Source organism: Macaca thibetana, chromosome 12, assembly GCF_024542745.1.
Source record: "Macaca thibetana thibetana isolate TM-01 chromosome 12, ASM2454274v1, whole genome shotgun sequence".
In the NCBI taxonomy this organism is placed as follows: domain Eukaryota; kingdom Metazoa; phylum Chordata; class Mammalia; order Primates; family Cercopithecidae; genus Macaca; species Macaca thibetana.
In genome coordinates this window covers 14486105-14503650 of record NC_065589.1, presented here as the reverse complement: position 1 = coordinate 14503650, position 17546 = coordinate 14486105, and the positions used below count along the sequence as shown (strand labels likewise).

Sequence of the window (17546 nt, the reverse complement as noted above, 5' to 3'; positions counted from 1 at the left end):
TTTTCCAGAGGATGAGCTCTCCATGCAACACAGGCAGCCCCACCTCTTGGTTTCTGTGTGGACCTGGTTGCCTCTAAGGTGAGAGAAGCTGTTCTTGACCTGCTTTTGCTGAAGGAAGAGAAAATGAGCCCTTAATCAAAGCTTTTATTACTTGCATTCTGTCCTCAGTACAACCCTGATGTTGGTGTGGCTCGGGGCATACAGAAGTTTCCTTAGATGGTGAATGAAATTGCCTCCAGAGGAAATGTTGTGGCTGGCTCTTTTGATGCAACTGGGCTGAACCAAAACTCATAGCTTCTTCTCCTCTCTGTCTCCCAGTGCCCCCTTCCCAGTGGTCTTGGATGTACCACCACTCATAAATATCTTAGCCTAAGTAGTCATTCTCCTGTTCAGCCCTTACGGTCAAAGAGTCCTTCCGATCTTGACTGTCAAATGTATCTCACCCAGGTTTCTTTTTGTCTCCATCCACTACCCCATACACTGGTTTCACCTCCCCTCCCCTCCGCTATCCCCTACCCAGTATTCCCCTCCTGGCAGCCCAGATTGCAAGCTATCTTTGTTTTGAGGAATTCTCTTGAAAACGATCACATTAGCTTTCTTTAAAGGCCGCTTTTAGTAGGATAATTCTCTATTTCTTGTCTTAAAAATATCCCTGTTTCTTCAATGCTTCTGATTACTCTTGCAGAATAGTGATAAAACAGGACATGTAACTGTTTCGCAAAAATTGGCTAAGCCATCCTCTGGTGTTAGAAACCAGCCTGAAGACCACTGACAGGCTGCTAGATCAGAAGAGAGTGTTTGAAACTTTAGAGTGGTTTATACTCCAGGGAGAAATTCTTGTGTCTTCCTTCTATAGGGATGTAAATAAGCTCAAGGATGCTGATTTTTCTTTAATTTTATTTACTGATTCGTAAGGTCCTTGCTTATTTGAGAGAAACAGCTTTTACAAATACAGAATGTTATATCTATTTTCCATCATGTGACTATCTAGCTTTGAAACACAGTGAAAGTGCTTCGTAGCTTCTCAGAAGTATTATTGGGGCTCTTGTCCAAGAGCAATCAAATTCTGACTAATAAAAATGTCTCCAGAGATATGGCTCAGACTGTGAAAAAGCCTCCCGATCTGTATGCCTGTGCCTGAACACATTAATTAAATTGCTTTCGTTAATTACATCTTATCAAAAAGATATGAGCTTAGATGAAAGTATATTTTGCAGAATAAAATGAAACATCCAGGGACACCCATTCTGTCATTCTTCAGATATATCTTTGCCACTGTTGACAGCAAATTTAAGTCAGTTTAAGGGGGGGGGGGAGGACCATGGCCAAGAATGCTCTTGAAACTTCAAAAAGCTGTTCAGATATCATATTAAGATCAAACTCTGCCTCTGGGAACCTGAAGTGTTTTCAGTCTGCCACCTTTGATAAGTCCAAGTTTAAGGTGGATTTAATTAACATGCCATGAAAAGAGAAGGATATTCCAGGTGTTGATTTTTCTCCGACAAGTTTTTCCTCACAAGAATCCTATTCAGAGACTTGATTTCACTATATCCCAAATAGCAAACCTTCAGTCTAAGTAAAGCACAGATGGAAAATGCCAGCTGTTGTGGAAATATGACATTGAATATAATGCTTTCAGAGGAAAGGAAAATCTAACAGATACTCAATACAGTGGAGGCACATTGCATGCTACATTCACATCTGTTTTTAAATTTCATTTAAATAAAGATTTCCCTTATCTAAAAGATTATTTATTTAGAATGAACTAATATTCATTGAGCATCAACTATGTGCCAAGGGGGTACACAAACCTTTTTGTATGTAAGTATCACACTAATCTTAGAGAATCTGAGTCAGACAGGTTACATCACCGGCCTAAGCACATACAGTAAGAAGAGAAACCCGGGATCTAATTCAGGTCTCTCAATTCCAAGTCCAGGTTTGATACACAACATCCCACTGCTGCCCTGGAGATAACAGTTTTTTATTTATTATAAAGAGACTAGGAAGAATTTTCACCTAGTTTTAAACAAATATAAAAGAATGACACTTACAATCATTTAGCTTGTTTAGTGTAAAATCCCTAAGATTCGGTTTAGCAATGGTGGTTGTATTTGTCTTATAAGGAGGAGTGGTTGGGCTGAGCACGGTGGCTCATGCCTGTAATCCCAGCACTTTGGGAGGCTGAGGCGGGAGGCCTGGAGGTCAGGAGTTCGAGACCAGCCTGGCCAACATGGTGAAACCACATCTCTACTAAAAATACAAAAAGAATTAGCTGCGTGTCATGGCGTACACCTGTAATCCCAGTTACTTGGGAGGCTGAGGCAGGAGAAATGCTTGAACCCAGGAAGCGGAGGTTGCAGAGAGCTGAGATCACGCCACGGCACACCAGCCTGGTGTTGATATGCCTCAACAACAACAACAACAACAACAACAACAACAACAACAAAGAAGGAGTGGTTGTATGAGATGGGGGCATCAGGCAATGCTTATGTTAAATATAATTCAAGGGATTCAAGGGGGAGAACTTTAGGGCTTCCTAACCAGCAGCTCTTTTCCATTTTTTCTTGTAGTATTTTGTAATTATATCATTTTAAATGCATTATTTTGGGAAATCATGTTGCATACGTTAAAACGGCCCTGTGTCTCCATGCACATTAATTAGGGTGACATAGAGGTTAGCTCACTTTCCAACTTGGATGGATTGAAAGTGTTTGTTTAGAGCTTTGTAATAAGTAGAATTCTGAGGTCATGTCCAGGTTCAATAGGCTCAATTATCAATGCCAGTTAAGGGAGAAGGTAATAGTAGTAGCAAACATAATTTATTTGTCACCACTCCATTAAGCAATCACTAAAACCTCAGTGTGAATTTATCTAACTTACCTAGTTCTTAAAAAAGAGAGAGAGAAAAAAGATAATTCTGAAGCCAGAGTTGGGATGACCATATAAGCTATTTTGCATACCAAAACACTTATAAGAGCAAACGGGGGTCTATTAACAAAATACGAGGACAATATATGAAAATTGTCACTGTATGGTATGGTCATCTTAGCTCTGGGGAAAGGCCATCTCTCACTACCAAAAACATATATTGAAGAGTTCCTCCTTCGAATAAGCACACCAAAGTCTCATTCCTGATGCTATGGCTTTTTCAGAACTGCAGTTTCCAGGGATCATATTTCTCTAATACTACAGAGGAAATTTGAGGAACACAAGCAATTGTGTCTGGGTAGGATTCCTGAAACCCTTAGAGATTCATTATGAAACATATGAAAGAAATTCAGTCAATTTGCAATTTTTTCGGAGGCTGATTATCCAACGAATGCATTATCTTGTGGACCCTTGTTTTATTTCTTCCACCAGTTAATTTAGCAATATGTCAGTTCTGATAAAAAGATTTGATGAGGAAAAAGGTGACACGATTACATGAAATGAGTTTGGGGAATTACCAATAGATTTCAATTATCCATGGTACTCTCAGTGAAGGTTGATTGACTGTGAAGAGTGGCGATTTATCAGGACAGCCTTGCTGCTTCTCAGATGTAACTGTCCTTGTTCTTTTTGCCTTTTTTGTACAGAACATACATTGCATGGGCATTTAACACATGGACCTTCTCTTTCTCTGTTCTGTAATCTGTGATTAACAAGATTTTAAAGAATTAGCTCGCAGTATTATTTAATAATAAAATAATTAATAATGGCATAAAACCATTCACTATTAAATGACTTTTTATTGGGTGCTTTTGTTCTGGATACAAAGAAGAAGAAAACACTGGTGAACTACTCTTTTGAAGAGAAGGTAAGCAATGAGAGCCCCACAGTGTTTGACATGTGGCATATACAGTTACTAAATTGTCTTTTAAATGCAATTTTTATGTAAGTGTGACAGAATATTTGAAATGAAAGAAATGTGCTATAAATATTAAAAAATATATTACCAGGAAAGGTACTGACTTCTTCACTAATTTGTAGCAGCCCTTTCCAAGTTTGGGTGTATGTTCTCTTTCTCAATTCAAATCTTGATCATCCTTCTGAGTACTTTCTGCTGAACTTGCTGATGTCTATTGCAAATCTAAGGATGATCTTGGCTCTTAGCTTTTAATGAAAACAAAACCTGTTTTCTGCTGATTTACATAGGCACATCTCGGAGATATTGTGGATTCAGTCACAGATCCCCACAACAAAGCAAATGTCACAATAAAGGGACTCACAAAACTTTTGGTTTCCCAATGCATATAAAAGTTATGTCTGTATTATACTATAGTCTATTAAGTGTGAAATAGCATTATAACCAACAAAGTATGTAGCTTAATTAAAAATACTTTGTAGCTAAAAAAATGCTAGCAATCATCTGAGCTTCAGCGAGTTGTAATCCTTTTGCTGGTGAAAGATCTTGTCTCCTCCAGGTTGATGGCTACTAATTGATCAAGGTGGTGGACAGTGAAAGTTACCTTACAGTAGCTGTTGCAATTTCTTAAAATAAGACAACAATGAATGTTGCCACATTGATGAACTGTGTTTTCACCAAAGACTTCTCTGGAGCATGCAATGCTTGCTATTCAATAGCATTTTACCCACAGGAGAACTTTCAAATTTGGAGTTAGTCCTCTCAAAATCTGCTGCTGTGTTATCAATTAAGTTTATGTAATATTCTGAATCCTTTGTTGTTGTTTCAAAAACTTTCACAGCATCTTCCCCAGGAGTAGAGTCCATCTCAAGAAACTACTTTCTTTCCGTAAGAAGTAATTCCTCATTCCTTCAAGATTTATCAGGAGATTGCAGCAATTCAGTCATTCTTCAGGCTCTACTTCCAATTCTAGTTTTCTTGTTATTTCAACTACGTGTATTGAACCCTTCAGTCACTCGTGAGAGTTGGGATCAACTTTCAAACTCATGTTTATGTTAATATTTTGACATTCTCCCATGAATCATAAATGTTCTTAATAGCATCTAGAATGGTAAATCCTTTCTAGAAGATTTTCTATCTACTTTGCCCAGATCCATCAAACGAATTATTATCTAGTTATAGCCTTATTAAATGCAGTTCTTAAACATTAACACTTGAAAATCAAAATTACTCCTTGATTCATGGGCTGCAGAATGGGTTGTGTTAGCAGGCATGAAAACATTATTAATTTCCATGTATAGCTCCACCAGAGATCTCAAGTGACCAGATTCATTGTCAATGAGCAGTAATATATTTTGATAGGAATCTTTTTTTTTTTTTTTTTTTTTTTTTCTGAGCAGAAGGCTTTAACAGGGGGCTTAAAATATTCAGTAAACCATGCTGTAAACAGATGTGATGTAATCTAGGCTTTGTTGTTCCATTTATAGAACCCAGGTAGTAGATTTAGCATAATACGTAGGGGCCCTAGGATTTTTGGAACAGTAAATGAGCATTGGCCGTCACTTGAAGTTACCAACTTCATTAGCCTCTAACAAGATGGCTTTTCCTTGGAGCAGTCGGAGCGCACGCATTTACTGATTAAGTTCATCATCTTATCTGGGTGCAGTTCATGGCTTCCAAAACAATTACCATAGTAACGTCGAAGACCGCTGGTAACAGATCACCACAACAGATATAATAACGAAAAGTTTGAAATACTGAGAGAATTACCAAAAAGTGACACAGCGTCACTAAGTAAGCATGTTCTGTTGGAAAAGTGGCACCAATGGACTTGCTGGATGCAAGACTGACACAAACCTTCATTTTGTAAAAGATGCAGTACCTGCTAAGTCCAATAATGTGAAGTAGAGTAAAACAAGGCATGTCTGTTGTTATCTTGCATAATAGTTTAACTTATGAATTATTACTTGACTTTTTACAAGAGAAACCAGTATTATATCCCAAACCATGCTGTGAATTCATTAAGGGTGAGGGTCATTTATGACCTATCTTTGTATTTCTCCCCAAGATCTAACAGAGTTTTGAATGTATTTAGGTTGGGCCATACAAAATTGCCTATATTTGATCATTTGTGATCTGTAAAAAAGACAATTTAATATGTTCAATTTCCCAATAGTTATTCTAGAAATAATTGTGAAATGAGTCAGATTATGTTAAAATTTTACATTCGTATTTGTAAATGTATATATTGATGTATACATATACACATTTATACATATGTATACACATGCAAATATATATGCTAATGAAGTCATTTAGAATTAAAGATTAGCTTTATTTTTATTTTTTATTTTTCATTTTTTTTGAGACAGAGTATTGCTCTGCCACCCAGGCTGGAGTGCAGTGGCATGATCTTGGCTCACTGCAACCTCCGCCTCCCGGGTTCAAGCAATTCTCTCCTCAGCCTCCCGAGTAGCTGGGACTAAAGGCACCTGCCACCACACCCAGCTAACTTTTGTATTTTAGTAGAGTTGGGGTTTCACCATATTGGTGAGGCTGGTCTCGAATTCCTGACCTCAGGTGATCCATCCGCCTCCGACTCCCAAAGTGCTGGGATTACAGGCGTGAGCCACCACGCCCAGCACCAGTTTTAATTTTTTGAGTAGACATCCAGGTCCAAACAGCCCTTTCAGTTCAGTAGCTTCTAGATGGGATTTTTTTTTTTTAAAAGAAATAAATGTGACCACCTCTTTTCCAGGGAAATAACTGTAGCTGAGATAACAGATCATAAATCCCTAACTCTCTAGGAATGGTAATACCTATACGGAATTATTTTCTGTGACCATATGCTTGCTGACAATATTCTTCTGTAGAGTAATATTAGTGATAGAGATCTTTATTTTGAGTGCATGAAGTGTGCCAGGCACTGCTGTAAACATTTCACATCAATTAATTCATTGAGTCCTCGCTTCAATCTTGTAAAATAGATAATACTATTTTCTTCATTTTTCACATGAGGAAATTGAGACATGAAGTAAAGTCATTTGTTCAAGATCACACAAGTAATGATGGAACTGGCTGTTAAATTCAGGCAGTCTGGATTCAATTCTTCTTTTAAATACCACACAACCTTGTATCAATAAACATACATGTATTTTAAAAAATTAGAATAAGCTAAAATTTATTTAGCCCTGTAAAAGGTACAGATTATGATGAAACATTTACAATTTGGAGTTACAGAGTTCGACAGAGTATACCTAAGGCTTGGAGACCTGTTTTATAAATCGATTTATAAACTATTAGCTCTTTTATGAATAACTTGAAATCATTTTGAATTATAGTGCATTAGTTTCCTTCATCAAAAAGGGGAATTTATAGCACCAGTTCCTTTGCAGGAATTTATAAGAGGAGAAAGAATAATAGATCATACAACATGTGCTAATAAGAATCCTTAATTAATTAGAAAGTTTTTTCAGATTCGGTTATGAATGAATGTATGGAAATACTTTTGTAAAATTATGTTTAATGTTACCTTTCTGTAATAAGTATATTTTTAGTACAGATATTTGTTCATTTCTCTAATACTTGAAAACTAAAAACTTATACAAAAGTCACACAAGCAGAGAATTATTAATGCTGCTTAACTGGGTGTGTATATATATATACAGACATAAATATATGTGTATATATATGCATATATATAATGTATATCACATATATACATAATACATACACATAAACAATATGCTTAGTAACAGAATTTGTGTTAATTTACATCTATAAGTTTTTATAATTTAATGTTTTTGCAATAAATGAAATAACTCAGTGTGACTGCTTCTGAATTGGGATGAGAAGAAACATATACTACCCTGGAATTCAGCATCAAATAGTGATAAAAGGATTAGATGGGGAACCAGGATCGTGGGCATTTTACTTCAAGTTTTGGGGCCTTAGTGCTGATTGGCTGGAAAAATGAGGTAGTCAGGTTCTATGATTTTATGTTGTTCAAGGGTTCTTGCAACTATCTTAGAGCATAATTTTTTTTTTAATCAGCTCTTAAGTCTATGTTCTAGAAAATACAATTCTGTTTTTCTTAGTAAAATAATCCCAGCATACCCTTTGTTTTATGGAAATACCAAAAGCAAAACAGCCCTAAAATTTTCTTAGATACAGACTTAGTAACTTAATATAATATGTTGACTCATTCAAAACCCATGAACATTTTTCTGAAAGGAGATGCAAGAAACTGTTATTCATGGCTAAGTTTAAGAAGAAGTACCGGCAAAAAGTCTTGCGTTGATGTAGTATGGCAGTGGAGGCTTATAATTTTCTATGCTTGAATTTTTTCATCATTTCCATAAGTTAAAATTTTAATGTTATCAAGGCTTACTTGGGAAAGCTAACCGTGGATCATTTTGTTGTTTGTTTTTATTGTTGTTCCTGCTTTAGGAAGGGAGCTTAAAATTTCCAGTTAAATGAGTGTTCAAGTTCAACAGTCAAGAAGAAAGTGGTGTAAGCCAAGGTTACCTTCTTGCAGGCAGTGATGGAGTTCCCCGGGCCGCCTCCTGAGCTGCCACAGCCTCTGCCCTGCTGTGGTCCCAAAACGTCATACATCCGTGATGACTCCAAGTTGCTGTTTGTGACCCAAAACACAAAAACACATTCCAGTGAGTCATCTCTATATTTAGAAATAAAGAATAAATCACAACGTGGTGTATCAAAAATCATCTTTTCAGATTGCATTAAACACTGCAAATCCCATTGCTGAAATGGATATTTCTTTGTTGCATACACTGTTATAATTGGTGGAACCACTATAGATGATCCTACTGTGACTGTAAAACTGCAACCCAATGCCTTCCACAGTGCTTTGAGGGACATAATTGCATCTGTCTGACTACTAGCCTTGTTCGCATCTTTTCTTAAGCAAGCGGTTTTAAAACCCAAATACGTTTTTCTCAATTGTCACATTAATCCAGCTCTGAAAACACCAACACATAACAAATATTCATTTTATTTTTTAAAATGGAGGTAAAATATAATTTTAATTTGGACTCAGTATAATGCCATTAAAAAAAAGTGTGAACTTTAGAAAATGCAAGTAATCTCTTTATCATCTCTGCGGCTGGAGAGAGCGCCTCAAATTCTCTATCTCCAAAAGTATAGACTTACATCCCCTGCCCCCTCACCAGCTCTGTCAAATCTTGATGGGCTTGACTACACACAGAGTTGTATTAATATTTTTAAAATATTTAAAATTGGCCGAGCACAGTGGCTTACGCCTGTAATCCCAGCACTTTGGGAAGCTGAGGCAGGCGGATCATTTGAGATCAGGAGTTTGAGACCTGCCTGGCTAATACAGTGAAACCCTGTTGCTACTAAAAATACAAAAAAATTAGCCAGGTGTGGTGGTATGTGCCTGTAATCCCAGCTACTCAGGAGGCTGAGGTATGAGAATCATTTGAACCTGGGTGGCGGAGGTCTCTGTGAGCTGAGATCATGCTACCGCACTCCAGCCTGAGTGACAGAGTGAGATCCTGTCTCAAAGCAAAGCAAAACAAAACAAAACAAAACAAAACAAAACAAAACAAAACAAAACAATGCTGGGTGTGGTGGCTCACACCTGTAATCCCAGAACTTTGGGAGGCTGAGGTGGGTGGATTGACTGAGCTCAGGAGTTTGAGACCAGCCTGGGCAACACAGTGAAACCCCTTCTCTCTTAAAATACAAAAAATTAGCCGGGCTTGGTGGTGCACACCTGTAGTCCCAGCTACTTGGGAGGCTGAGGCAGGAGAAGAGCTTGAACCTAAGAGGTGGAGGTTGCAGTGAGCCAAGATGGTGCCATTGTACTCCAGCCTGGGTGAGAGAGTGAGACTCTGTCTCAAAAAACAAAAAACAAACAAACAAACAAAATAAATAAATAAAAAATAAAAAAATAAAAAATTGCTTCTGTGTTTTCAAGATGTGATAAAAATGAAAATTATCAAATTTTTTAAATAATATGACTAGAAACTCAAAATTGAACCTCATTTAAATATAAAAACTCTCCAAATGTTATATGTATTTCTAAATATTTTTCTTCTGAAAATATAATAATTTGGACATTTAAAATGTACTGATAGCTTAAGTCTACATGTTTAATTTTTGTTGTTGTTGTCCACACAGAACAATGCACAATTCATTAACATACACTTTTGGAATACGATCTGATAGTTCTGTATAAAATTTTCAGTGCAAAAGGTAGATGTTTTCTCTTAAAACAAGTGCCAAATAAAAGATCAGTTAAACAAACAATTTATTTCTAACTAACCTATAACTCTCATGTTTCAAGCACTAAATTAATCAATTTTCAATTAGCCATAAGTCAAACAGGGCATTAGTGTAGTCTTTTGGCATTTCCATTATTATGGAATGACATTTAAAAAATGACTACTGACTGTGCAATCATAGATTCAGGCAAAATCTGCACAGAGTAATTAAAATAAAATCTGTTTTGTTAGAATTTTTAATATATTACTTTTTGAGCAATTGTCACTTGAGGGCTAGAGTGAACCTAATGTACGTGAAAGGATAACATCCATATTACCTTTGCTTAGCTGAGGAAAGATAAAGAAAGGAAGGAAAGAAAGAAGGAAGGGAGGAAGGAAGGAAAGAAAAAGAGAAAGAGAGAAAGAAGAAAAAAGGAAGGAAGGAAGAAACAGAGAAAGAAAGAAAGAGAGAGAGGGAGAGAGGGAGAAGAGGAAGGAAGAGGAAGGAAGGAAGGAAGGAGGGAGGGAGAAAGATGGAAGGAGGGAGGGAGAGAGAAAAAAAAGGAAGAAAGGAAGGAAGGGAAGGAAGGAGGGAGGGAGGAAGGGAGAAAGGGAGGAAGGAAGAAAGGAAAGAAAGAAAGAAGGAAAGAAAGAGAGCAAGAAAGCAAGAAAAAGAAATTAGCTGCATTTCCTGGCTGCCAATCCTGACCTATTCTGCCACGTAGCCTTTCTGAGTCTTAGTCTCATCATTTATAAATGACATGTTTGGACTAAAGTCTGTGGTTCCCTCACAGCTCTGGAAGTCACCTGGCAAAATATCAGAGATGACCTAGCTTTCAGCCCCTGTCTTTACAGGTTTCCTACAATGTGGGCCTATAACTTTTTAGGCTGCCATTTACTTCAAACCCAAGCGTGGACGTCTCTCTGAATGCTTTCTTGTCCACAGGACAGTTTGGCTTTTACCAAAAGGCCAAACGGCTATTACTGTTAGGCTCCAAATAGTTTACATGTGGAAGATAAGGCCATGCACCAAGCTAATTTTGATCTATAAAAACTTGACTTCTAAGTCAAGTTATATGACTCCTTCTAGGAGCCAGCCAAGGCCCTGTGTGCAGTTCAGGGAGACAGGATATAGGGTCCCACAGCTCTGTGTCCTGTTGCTAGTGTGTCCTCCAGGCAGCTTTGATGGGCTAGTAGATCCATTCCATGCAGGCCATCCCTGGACTTACTCCCAGTGCTAAGACATCTGCTGTGATTTTTAGAGGCTAGAGACTGCAGAAGTAAGAAATGGGCAAAGTGAGAAGTAAGGCTGACACAGACCTCAGGCTGCTCCTTCCAGCTATGAAACTTTGTAGAAAGATCACTTTGAGTCCGGGCGCAGTGGCTCACACCTGTAATTCCGGCACTTTGGGAGGCCGAGGCGGGCAGATCACCTGAGATCAGGAATTCAAGACCAGGCTGACCAACATGGAGAAACCCGTCTCTACTAAAAATACAAAATTAGCTGGGCGTGGTGGTGTATGCCTGTAACCCAGCTACTCAGGAGGCTGAGGCAGGAGAATCACTTCAATCTGGGAGGCAGAGGTTGCAGTGAGCCGAGATCGCGCCATTGCTCTCCAGCCTGGGCAACAAGAGCAAAACTCCGTCTCAAAAACAAAAAACAAAACAAAACAAAAAACAAACAAAAAGCAAAAAAGCACTTCAACAGCCTCTGGTCACTCTGGAAGGAAATCACATCTAACTTGCGCAGAGATGGTTAGGTCCAAATTTGGGGTAATGTAAAAATAGAGAAAACTAAAAGGTCAGCCTTGAAAATTACATATTTGCCCATAAAGCACTTTTATTTATAGCTTTAGATAGACAACCTGCTACAGTACTTTTTATGCACTCAAAAGTTTAAGAACTGCTGAGCTCACCTAATAGGAGGAAGTAATGACAAGTCTACCCACAGATATCTTGGTATGAAAGTTTTTCTGCCTCTAAGATGACTGTAAAATCCTAGTTGAAAACGAAGGTATGGAAGGGAATTAGAAAGTTTTTTTGCTTGCCTGCAAGGCTGATGCCATTTGTTCTAATGCTAAGCCTGTATAGCATTAATAAATAAATCTAACTATATATATGCACATATATATTTGTTCATTGTTGTGAGTATTAAATGAGGAAGTTGAGTCACATGGTGGGGCAAAAATTAATGCATTACTAGATGACAAGTGTAATGCAACTCCACGGCACCCACATTTAAAGCAAATGCATCTTCTGGGCCGGGCGCGGTGGCTCAAGCCTGTAATCCCAGCACTTTGGGAGGCCGAGACGGGCGGATCACGAGGTCAGGAGACCGAGACCATCCTGGCTAACACAGTGAAACCCCGTCTCTACTAAAAAATACAAAAAACTAGCCGGGCGAGGTGGCGGGCGCCTGTAGTCCCAGCTACTCAGGAGGCTGAGGCAGGAGAATGGCGTAAACCCGGGAGGCGGAGCTTGCAGTGAGCCGAGATCCGGCCACTGCACTCCAGCCTGGGCGACAGAGCGAGACTCCGCCTCAAAAAAAAAAAAAAAAAAAAAAAAAAAAAAAAATGCATCTTCTGAAACACATTGTATATCATTTTAATGATGCCTAATATCAAAGAAAATGTAGGTAGGCTTATGTTTTAAAGCACCTGATGTGGGTGTGCCTTTCCAGTAGGTGACTTTACAACATGGCCCAGTCTGTTCCCATAGCTTTTGGATGGAGAGAGAATTTTTAGAGTATTTACAATGATGCTGTCCTTGCTCTTTAGAGAAGCAGAACGTTTGCTGTTACAGGACGAGGCGGAGATGGCAGCGATATGAAACTCATGCCTGTATTAAAATGAGCTGAAATCGACATTAAACGAATTGCTGTCAAGAGACAGGGCAGCTTTATAACTTGCTCCTAATGGGTAAGGCGGCAAATTCTTCCCTGGGACATTTTCCTTTGATTTTGACAAGTGTTGACAATATTTATTAAGCATGACCTTTCAAACTGGTTTCATGCTGAAACTGTTAAGTGTGTTTCAATGAGGATGTAGATAAAGATGGGAAAGAAGGTACGAAGCTGAATTTGAAGTAGTGATGTTAAACCGGATTTCTATAAAGCAGCTTTCTTTATAGAACAATTTCATATATTAATAAATGAGATACTATGTTGCCCCCGTATTGCTACCACTGCAGTGACTCATGCAATATGAATAAGTAGGTCGCATCAATAGTGAAAACAGCCTAGGGAATATCCAGTTATTTCCCTAGAGAGAGTCGTATCCAGTTACTGGAAACTGAGTTGTCCGTACATTGCGTTGCAGTTTGGTCCATGGACCAGCAGTATTGGTGTCACTTGGGAGCTTGTTGGACACCCAGAAACTCAGAGCTACTGAATCAGAATCTGCATATTGACATTAAACTCAGGTAATTTATACATCCATTAGAGTCTGAGAAATGCTTATAGAACATATTAAATTGAATTCACATTCCATTTGCCTGTGGGACATCATTGTGATACCGAGAAAAATAGATCAGAGTAAAAGAGATTGGGCAAACATAGATAAAGAGGCCCGGGTGTAATATCCTCATGATATTACTTTGGTTAGGAATATTCTGCCTAGTCCTCACCTTCCCTTCTTGGTAAATCCTACTCTATCCTTTGGGTCTTGGCCTATAAATTACCTCTGGCACCTCCCTTCTCCCTTCCCCTTGCCAAGGAGGCAACTTCTCCTCTCCCACGTACCGCCAGTGCCCCACGCACACACAAACACACTTACACTCCTGCCTCGTTCCCACCCACATATTCCCACCCCACTCCAACTCAGGAAGTGAGAGAGACACTCCTCTTGTGTATTCCAACAGCACTCTGAGCCGTATCTTGCTTTAGCACTTGTCCAAAAGGCATATAATTTTGTAATATTTGTCTCTTTCCACTTTAGGCTGTATGTTCTAAAAGGGCAGGGCATCACTTAGGACACAGCACAGTGCCAGTCAGTGGGAGATGCCCAACAAGCTCTTACTGAGGTTGTTTGCTCTTATCTTTCTGGGCATCCTGATTAACCTCAAAAGATTAGGCACAAACAAGCGTTTGAATTTAATGCTAAATTTTCTGCAGTACTGACAGATGGTGAGATAAGCCACATCTGAGAAGATAATTTAAAGAATTTCCCAGGATAGTTCTAATGAAAAGAGATTCTGCTGTTATGCTTGCTAAAATGTCAAGTAAACACAGGGTAAAGTTAAACCATTTTAACAGATTTCTGAAAGATAAGATTGGCTATTGTCTTCTCCCCCCTTAAAGAATCCTCTTGGTAAAATGTAGTAATTATAATTCATTTGATTGTCTCAACCCTATTAGGAATATCTACTCTTGAGCTTTATATGAAATCCTTTAATCCCAACACCAGAAAAAAAGTAAAACTCAGAGCTACCAGAAGAGATCTTGAGCAAGGAATTGAGTTGTTGTCATTAAAATCAATTTAACAACATATGACAACCAAAAATTGAGAGGATTTAAAAATATTCAAACAGATTTTAAACAGTTCAAAATGAAAATTCTCTCAAGTGAATGTTCTTATTTTACCCCCATCCAAAGTAATTTACCTGTTACATGAAGCCCAGAGGTTTAGGTCAATTTTTCAAAAACTGACTTGTTTAAAACATCACGTGAGGGGTTAGTGTCTTCTGTCTTCCTCTTCTATCCAATCTTGACAAAGACTCTTTTCTTGACCAAACATTACTCAAGCTCCTTTGAGACATCTTCTCAGCCGGGCCTGGACCTTGGCCTCTGAGCCAGTTGTAGAGAAGAATCCTGCTATGACTTAGACTTGGATGTTTAGAAAGAATTCTCACATCCAAATATCTGATCAACGTCCTCATCTGCTCACTTTTGATAACAAAGTCCTTGGCCTGTCTACTAAGCAGCCTGTTAGGACAGTTTAGCAAAAATCCCCCACTGTGTGGTTTTTTTTTTTTTTTTTTTTTTTTTTGGAGACAGAGTCTTACTCTGTCGCCCAGGCTGGAGTTCAGTGGCGTGATCTCTGCTCACTGCAATCTCCGCCTCTTAGGTTCAAGTGATTCTCCTGTCCTACAGGCACACACCACTATGTCCGGCTAATTTTTTTTTTTTTTTTTGTATTTTTAGTAGAGACAGGGTTTCTCCATGTTAGTCAGGCTGGTCTCGAACTCCTGACCTTGTGATCCAACCACCTCGGCCTCCCAAAGTGCTGGGATTACAAGCGTGAGCCACAGCTCCTGGCCAGAATCCCCTACTGTTGACATCCCCTCTTAGTAATTTTCTGTCTACTCACCCCTTCACTCTGCCTGTGGGGTGTAAATCCCCACTAATCCCTGCTGTGTTAGGAGTTAACCTCAGTTCTGCACTGACAACTCTCTCTCCTACTCCAATAGCTTGCATAAAATCTGTTTTACCAATTTAAATATGCATCCAGTGCAAAATTTTTCATTTACTGCTGTGCACATGTTTCTGTTTTCATCTCCTAGATAAGAAGTTTATGTTTTTTCCTTTCTTTCCTAGGTGGGACATATCATGTCATTCATTCAAATTAAATATGTCACCAACTCTTTGGTAGCTGAAAGACCTACAAAATCATCATTTATTCTGTAGGATTTTAGAAAATGTGTCATAGGAAACCATTTCAAACCTTGAAAATATTTAGAAGCTATCATTGTATGTCCTGTTTCAATACTTAAAGGTGGCTCCATAGCTGGAAAATAAATCCCAGACTTCTTAATCTCCTAGACCAGTAAAATAAAAATAACCAAGGCAGTAATGATGTTATAAAGGGCCCAGCCTTTTATTTTCCCAAATAAACTTCAAGAAAACCCTTTATATTTCTGTTTTAACCATGATTCTTCAAATAAAGGGCTTTGTAACAGTGTAGCAAGAAACTGTGATATATTATCCAGGAATGATTATCCAGGATTTCTTTTCAAGAAAAGATGGGTGAGAAAATTTTATTACAGTTTTTGTCTTCAGATTGGTGAAAATGTTGTTGCAGACCTGAGCGTGGGTTTCACTTTTTGAGGTATTGGTAAGTGGCAATAAACAAAATATAAACAGGTCATTCATGCCTAATCATAAAACAAGTGTCCCATTCTTAGAAGAAAGAATGGCTTCAAATTTAACTATCCTCTAGTTCAGTCTTGATTATTAAAAGAAGATGAAAAACAAAGACACTATTTAGTATTGTTATTTCATTTGCAATGTAATTTGTAAAAACCAACAGCAGATAAATTCCCTATTTTCAGTTCTGAAATCTTTTCTCAACAATAGCCAGTATAATGTTTTCTCTAAAACATTATGTTGAATATTGTTCAATTAATACTTTTTAAATTTAGGCAATGCTCTCTATCAGATATATGCAGTAAAATGTGAAATCTCTTCTTAAACAGCTACTATATAAAATATCTGGATTATAGCAGAAAAGGCAATCAAATGGTAAACTTCCTAATGGAAGAAAACAGCTGTACTTCCAAACAGAATGTTATTGGAGATCATATAACAATATAAATAACACCTACTGAACAATCTGTGCTTTGTAAATTGATATATTATCTCTCATTAAGGAGACAATAACAAGTTATTTCCTATGGTTTGATCACTACTGTACAGATTTACTAGTTTTATATCTTTAAAAGCTGTTTCGCAATCTCAGGCATTCCCAAGACCCCAACTATAATCCCTTATTCTGAAAAAGGATCAATCAAGTGAGCATGATGACTTAGCCTTTTTCTCTTTTCTCTTTCATTTTTTAATGAAGGCTATGGGGGAATTTTTTCAAAATGTGTGTCCTACAAATAATGTGTATAAAAACATTATTTTAATGTAAGATAGAAAGTACACATTCCTGCTGCTAAGTTAATTTTGCATGAATATGTGCACATTTATACATGAATACCACTAGATCGTTACTATAGAAATATTTATTCCTAGAGTTCTTTATTTCCTTCCTTCTTTCCTTCCTTCCTTCCTTCCTTCCTTCCTTCCTTCCTTCCTTCCTTCCTCCCCCCTTCCCTCCCCTCCCTCCCCTCCCCCCCCCCCCCCTCCCCTCCCCTCCCCCCTCCCCTTCCCCTTCCCTTCCCTTCCCTTCCCTTCCCTTCCCTTCCCTTCCCTTCCCTTCCCTTCCCTTCCCTTCCCTTCCCTTCCCTTCCCTTCCCTTCCCTTCCCTTCCCTTCCCTTCCCTTCCCTTCCCTTCTTTCTTTCTTTTGAGACAGTCTCACTCTTTTGCCTAGGCTGGAGTGCAGTGGTGTGACCTCAGCTCACTACAACCTCCACCTCCTGGGTTCAAGTGATTCTCCTGACTCAGCCTACCAAGTAGCTGAAATGATAGGCACCCACCACCATGCCTGGCTAATTTTTGTATTTTGTATTGAAACATGGGGTTTCACCATGTCGGCCAGGCTGGTCTCAACCTCCTGACCTCAGGTGATGC

At 38.4% G+C, this 17546-nt stretch overlaps 1 protein-coding gene across 7 annotated transcripts in view; it reads right to left on the bottom strand.

The window, feature by feature from the left end:
• The window catches only part of SPHKAP (SPHK1 interactor, AKAP domain containing), a 196497-nt gene that overhangs the window by 137637 nt on the left and 41314 nt on the right, over positions 1-17546 (bottom strand). For all 7 annotated transcript variants that reach the window (XM_050752094.1, XM_050752097.1, XM_050752095.1 and 4 more), the window contains one exon: positions 8375-8480. In XM_050752094.1, coding sequence (XP_050608051.1) covers positions 8375-8480 — 106 coding nt within the window. The remainder of the gene's footprint in view (positions 1-8374; positions 8481-17546) is intronic.